A 7,024-nucleotide genomic window follows, 5' to 3' on the forward strand; every position below is an offset into this window, starting at 1 on the left:
CCCCGTGGAACCTCCTCAGGGACCCCTGGGGGTCCCCGTGGAACCCCCTCAAGGACCCCTGGGGGTCCCCGGACCCCATTTTGAGAACCAATGCTATAAAAGGGAGATAGTGAATTATTTTCATGTACACAGTTAACCCCCCCATCCCTAGCTTCATGTACACAGTTAACCCCCCCATCCCCTAGCTTCTTCCAAGCTGTGGAATGACCTTCCCAACGTCAGTCAGGACTGCAGACCCCCTCATGAAGCAGAGCAAGCTGTTGTTACTGGTCTACTTTGTGGGGACAAACGGACAAACCCTGTTCTAGCCTAGTGGCCCGGCCACGCCATAAAGCCATTATCACCGTAATATTTGGAGGCAATATGACTGGGCACTTTTGCCTATCAGCAGCCAGGTATAAAAGAAAGTGGGGGGACATATTGGATAATAGTGAAAGTGAATGCCCAATTATTAGGTCTAGGAATAGACCAATTATTTGTTTACCAACATTGAGACTGGACGCACAGGTGATTGTTTCATGCAATCAATTCCCAACATATTGTTTCGGGGTTTCGCTGCTTTCAGTTCATTCAACCTCCTCTTGTGTGTTGGCTAGTGAGGCGCGTCCTAGCGAGACATGGCAGAATGGGTTTCATTTGGTGCCGGCCTGCGCACGCAAACTGGTTCTTATCAGTGTGACGTCGTCTGTTAGGGGTCTATTAACTCTTTCATTGCCACACTTATTTCAGACTGTGTCGTCCCAGTGCCACGAAAAATATGCATTTTTCCTCCGTTTAATTTTTAACATTGAAGTGAATGGAGCAGCAATTTTTTGGATAGCGTTCTCCTAGTTCCTTTGAGATAAAAAAAAAAAAAAACAAGACCAAAAAAAAAATATATATATAAAAAAAAAAAAATTTTTAAATTAATAATTTCGTCATTTCCGTCCGTGGCCATGATAGCCATAGTAGCATCGGACGGGAATTCCCGTTTTGGGCAATGAAAGAGTTAAACACTGAAGAAGTTTTAAATACTTTGTGTACATTAAAAGAATAGGTCAAAATATTTCATTACACAATCTCATACCATTACAATCCATTTGAGATTGTTGCAAAAAAAAGCCATTATTGCAATAAATGCATGAAAATCCTGGATATTGTAGTGTAGAATTTGATGGTCAACTGAGAAGATTGACGAAGCTTAAATAAATAAAAAAGTCAAACATAACATTAGAGATCCCCTCCTAGTACCACAGCACGGCATGTGGAGGCCGTGTCATCGGACACTTGAATCAAAGTGATGACACAAGACAGTGAGTGGAGGAGACTAGTGTTGGTACCGTGGGTGGCCATTGAACTGAATGTGAATAGACCACACATTTATGTGGTCTTGGTTGACTGACTCTTTCTTACATATCACCTCATTGACCACTTTCAATCTGGCATTGGTATTTTGGGCATGTCATTATAGGCAAGAATTGTCCAAAACAGAAAATAAATAGCCAATCTACAAGCTCACAACACGTTTTGTAGATTGGCTAAAATGTGTTATTCGCCATAGAAATGCAATGCATTATTATGTAATACTAATAAATCTGCCTAGACCGCACACTTTTTCATGTCAATGACCCCCAAAATGATGCATTTGGTTGCGGACCCCAACCTCAAAATATTTTGTTCCAGGGACCCCCCAGAAGCAAACATTTGAGTTACAAATGTTTGCTTTAAAAATATATAGTCAAAGGTTTGCACAAATGTTCACGATCTTTCAAAAATAGCAGATCTACAAGCTCATAGCGCGGCACTCGGTGCCACTCTATGGGGGTCCCCACTCTGAGAACCCCCTAGACTAAGACTAGGCCTAGACTAAGGTTAATGAAATGTGGGTACAGTACATTGAAGCAAGCTGGTTGTGCTGTAAGTGTAGTGGTAATCATAAAGGTCTGCCTGCCTATCTGTCAAGCTGCTGGAAATCACAGGCGGTGTGTGCCTCTTCTATTGATTGTATTTACTATACAGATTTACGTCTGGTTGCTGTGTTTTCTTTCTTGATACCATGGAATAATCATTTTTGCAGTTGCAATGCATGCTGAAAAAGTGCTATTTTGAGAACTCTTGGGCTTAAGTACAGTAGGGTTGTGCTTATGCAACACAGACAACCGTTATGCATATTTACTGTACTTCAAGCTGTAACCCGTTTCACAAATCACACAAGTTAACATTTATGCAACAGCGCTGAAATGACACTGTGTGCAAAGATACAGCTTTCTATTTACTATGGCCTTAAAGTGACACGTTTACAGACATGCACAACATCTTATAGGGATTCAGTAACAGTCTGTTGCTCTCCGGTGTTGGGTTCTGTGTTGTCACTAGTGTTTGTGAATGATGTTGGTTACTGGGTCAACAAATACCATTTAACCATTTAGCCCAATCCTTTTCATTTTGAATGAATTGAATTAGCCTTGTTTGGGCCAATTTAAGGGCCCGCCATAATCTATTTACAACCCTATAATCCATGGAAGCGGAGTGGATCGCTGTGGACGTCTCTGAAAGATGCCTCAACAACAACAACACAGGCTGCCTTAACAGGTAGGTGTGTGTGTGTGTGTGTGTGTGTGTGTGTGTGTGTGTGTGTGTGTGTGTGTGTGTGTGTGTGTGTGTGTGTGTGTGTGTGTGTGTGTGTGTGTGTTACTGCTTGTACCCAGTGATGTAAAGTAACTACTGTAAGTACATTTACTCAAGTACTGTACTTAAGTACAATTTTGAGGTATTTTTACTCTTCAGTAAAGAGTCTTTCCAAGACTTTTACTTCTACTGCGCTACATCTCGGAGGCAAATATTGTACTTTTTACTCCACTGCAATTATTTGACAGCTTTAGTTACTAGATGCAGATTTAGATTATTATCACAAAAGAATAAAGATGCATTAACCACTTCAGCCCTATTTTTTTATATATATATATATATATATATATATATATATATATATATATATATATATATGATGACGCATTGTGAGCTTGTAGATCTGCAATATTAAAGCTTTTCACACATTTTGAACTTGTGAAATGGGACATTCTGCACAATGAGTACTTTAAGTATATTTTGATCCCGACACTTTTGTACTTTTACTCAAGTACATTTTGAATACTGGACTTTTACTTGTAACAGAGTATACAGAGTCTTCATTGCAGTATTGATACTTTTACTCAAGCAAAACACGTGAGTACATTACATTACAGTCATTTAGCAGACGCTTTTATCCAAAGCGACTGACTGAGGAAACTACTAATCACCAGAAGTCTTAAGTGCATTCTCTTCTAAAACAAGCAAGTAAGAGTAGCTAAAAAGCATTATTTTACACTTTGGCTATTCAAAAATAGCAGATCTACAAGCTCATAGCGCGGCACTCGGTGCCGCGCTATGAGCTTGTAGATCTGCTATTTTTGAAAAATCGTGAAAATGTGTGCAAATCCTTGAATTATATATTGTCAGAAGTCTTAAGTGTATTCTCTTCTAAAACAAGCAACTAAGAGTATACCTAGAGCTAAGATAAAGTGCTATATATCAGCTACCTACTTTCATAAACAGATGAGACACATAGGAAAATCAAATGAGCAAGAGCTAAAACAAATAAGTGTATCGAGTAAACAAGATCCAATAAAACAATACTTCTTCCAGCACTGCTTGTTGTGCACCTTAAAGGATAGTCTCTACTAGTCTAAAACCCTAATAATCCTTCAGACATGGACTTTGGGCCTGCAGCCACACAGCCTCTTGTTTTAGCCAAGCAGCTAACACAACACAACAAGCAGCCATATATATATACCAGCCACTATGAAGCCTGTGCCAACGGTATTATATAGGTGTAAAGGAGCCAACAACAGCCACCCTAGATGACAGGGTCAGGGTGGCACCGTGGCAGGCGTGTGACAAACACTGGCCGCTCAGGTGTCACTATATCCCCGGCCCTCTCGGGTGACACGTCGGGGAAAGAGAGAGAGAGAGAGAGTAGCAAAGAGCTGGCTTCAGTTCCACCTAACTAAGTGTTACGCGCGCATTGGTGACCCGTGTAATTATGCGACGTCAAAATGTCAACAGTTTTTTTGGGGGGACTTTTTTTGTCATTCCTGTCGTCGGGAGTGGAAAACGTGAGATAATGACCCTAATGACCAGTGGAGGAAAGTAACTAAGTACATTTACTCTAGTACTGTATTTATATCAGTATTTATAATCAAGTATAATTTTGAGGTATGTTTTACTTTACTGGAGTGTTTCTAGTTTTCAGTAGATTTACTTCTACTCCATTACATCCCAGAGACAAATATTGTACTTTTTACTCCACAACAATTATTTGAAAACTTTAGTTAGGCTACTAGTTACTTTGTAGATTTCGATTATTATTACAAAACATGCAACCACTTCAGCCCTAAGCATACTTAGGCAATTTGAAAATAGATGATCTACAAGCTCACAGTCACAACAGTGACGCGTTGTGAGCTTGTAGATCTGCTATTTTCAAAGCATTTTCATACATTTGGAAACTTGTGAAATGGGACATCCTGCTAAACGAGTACTTTTACTTTCAGTTCTTGATTTAATGTGAATACATTTGTACTTTTGCTCAAGTAAACTTTGAATTCCGGACTTTTCCTTGTAACAGAGTACGTCTACAATAGGGTATTGATACTTTTACTGAAGTAAAAAATGTCTGTTGATTGTTTGTTACTGCTTTGTTTGTATTTGTTTTGTTTTGTTGTTATTGTTGCTACTGCTTTTTTATATGCCTTTAGTTTACTTTGCTTTGTAAATAGACAAAAGGTCTGTCTGTTCTGGCTATTTGTTTGGAAAGCACTTTGGGTCAGCTGCTGTTGTTTCTAAATATTCCACATAAATACATTTGACTAAAAAATGCCAAACAAACCATGATTCGCGACGGTCACGGAATTCGATAGGGCACCGACTCCGGCGTACCACCGGCTTCCTGTCATCAGACCTGGCTCAGTGCTAATAGCATAAATAGCATAATGGTGTAGTTTAGTAGTCACTGTGTAAACACGTCAACTTCCCAAAGCTATAAGGTTAATGTGTTAAACAGAGACAGAACATTGTGTTTACAGGGTAACAACAACAACACGTCTACCATGACAGGCCTGGTTGGTGGCCAGCGGTGAGTCGGTCGCCGCGGTGGCCGCTCAGAGAGCGCTCACCTTCGGACGTCAGCCGGCAGAAGGGCCGGAGCAGCTCGGCGAAGCTCAGCGCGTTCCTGCGGGTCAGCGTCTCCGCGTCCTCGCTGCACAGCACGGCCACCATCGGGACGAAGGAGTCCTGGATGAACTCCACCACGGACTGCACGCACTGGGCCATGATCTGACCGCGGAACCCCGGCCCACCCGGCAAGCCAGGGGGGATCGAACCCGACCCAGATGATTCTTCAGCACGAAGATCCGGGGTGATCGCTTTAATTTTGTAGGTGTGTGTGTGTGTGTGGGGGGGGGGGTTAATGATGTGATGTAGCACTAGCTAGGGCTGTTGAGTTGAAAACAACTCCCCTCCTGTCAGCGAACAGCAGCCATGTTGGATCCGCTCAGCGGCTCTGCTTCCTGTGGGGGCGAGCGGCGGCGTGGTCACGTGATTATCCGAGACACAGATGACGTGATCAGCTGACAGGGGGGCTGGGAGTCTACGCGGCGCCCCATCGCCCGGAGGGACCGTCGCTCTGTGATTGGCTAGTTGGTTGCCATGGGAATTGGGGGCCGGTGGAGAGAACACCTTCAGGAGGCTGAAATTCAAAGCTGGCCCCTGTAAAAGTCATAACCTAGCCCCCCCCTTCGGCTCGAACTGTTTATGTTTTGTTTTTCTTACCTTTAAACTGTTTATATGATGTCCTGCATAGTAGTGTTTTTCTGTCTGTCTTTTTAATGTCTCCATGAATTGAGTTTGTGAGGACCCCATTTTTTGAAACAAGCCAATGCAGATTTTCTGGGCTTTTTCGACCCTTTTTAGTTGACCTCGTATTGTGAACTGTACTTCCATGTGCTTTTTTTCTCTGCAAACTTCTAAATAAAGTCTTCAATCAATCAAAAAGTATTATGATACAAACAAAAAGTCATTATTATTAACACAGACATCAGGGGTAATCAAGCATTTTCATGTTAAAGGAGTAGTTCACCCAAAAAAATGGCTTATTTTCTATCAATTACACACCCCATGAAGCCTTGAATTCATGGAGATTTTATTTTTATTTTTGTCGCATTCCTGAGCCAATAATTTGATGACCGGCGGAGTCTCCTACATCAAATTATTGGCTTAGGAATGTGAACAAGACCAGGAGACCTGGTTCTGCCAGACCCAGAATGAAGTCCTAGTAAAACCACTTTATGAACTGAAGTTCATGATGTCATGAATAGTTCGTGACGAAAGGGGACGTCACAAACTTTTTTTTGGCTGGGCCCGGAGGACAAATGGCCCCTGCCTATGTATGGACGAAACAGGTACAAAGCCTCATGTAAGCCCGACCCCTTGGGTCTGGCAACAACAAGATGATCATGGAAAATACTGAATTCTGATTGGCCAGAAGAAGATAATTGCACAGCTTGGATGTAATGACCTCATCACTGAGATAAATGAATAATGCATTATGAAAATGTTACTGTATCTAATACAAGACCAGGAGACCTGGTTCTGCCAGACCCAAAATGAAGTCCTAGTATGTAACACACCTACAAACCACTTTATAACTGAAGTTCATGATGTCATGAATAGTTCGTGACGAAAGGGCACGTCACAAACTTTTTTTTGGCTGGGGCCGGAGGACAAATGGCCCCTGCCCATGTATGGACGAAACAGATACAAAGCCTCATGTAAGCCCGACCCCTTGGGTCTGGCAAAAAACAAAAGGATCTCCATGAATTCAAGGCGTCTTGGGGTGTGTAATTGATAGAAAATAAGTACTTTTTTGGGTGAACTACTCCTTTAAGGACCCCCAAATTGATATGTAGGCTATTAGGCAGTGGACGACCATTTTCCAGATTTTGTGCCT

General features: G+C 41.9%; 1 protein-coding gene across 3 annotated transcripts in view; it reads right to left on the bottom strand.

The window, feature by feature from the left end:
* The window catches only part of trappc8 (trafficking protein particle complex subunit 8), a 91,632-nt gene extending 86,073 nt beyond the window's left edge, over positions 1-5,559 (bottom strand). For all 3 annotated transcript variants that reach the window (XM_080431178.1, XM_080431179.1, XM_080431177.1), the window contains exon 1: positions 5,193-5,559. In XM_080431178.1, the coding sequence (XP_080287304.1) occupies positions 5,193-5,349 (157 nt within the window). In that variant the 5' untranslated portion in view covers positions 5,350-5,559. The remainder of the gene's footprint in view (positions 1-5,192) is intronic.
* Positions 5,560-7,024: the final 1,465 nt, after the last annotated feature.

This window comes from Gymnoscopelus braueri, assembly GCF_963280865.1.
Source record: "Gymnoscopelus braueri genome assembly, chromosome: 6".
NCBI lineage: Eukaryota > Metazoa > Chordata > Actinopteri > Myctophiformes > Myctophidae > Gymnoscopelus > Gymnoscopelus braueri.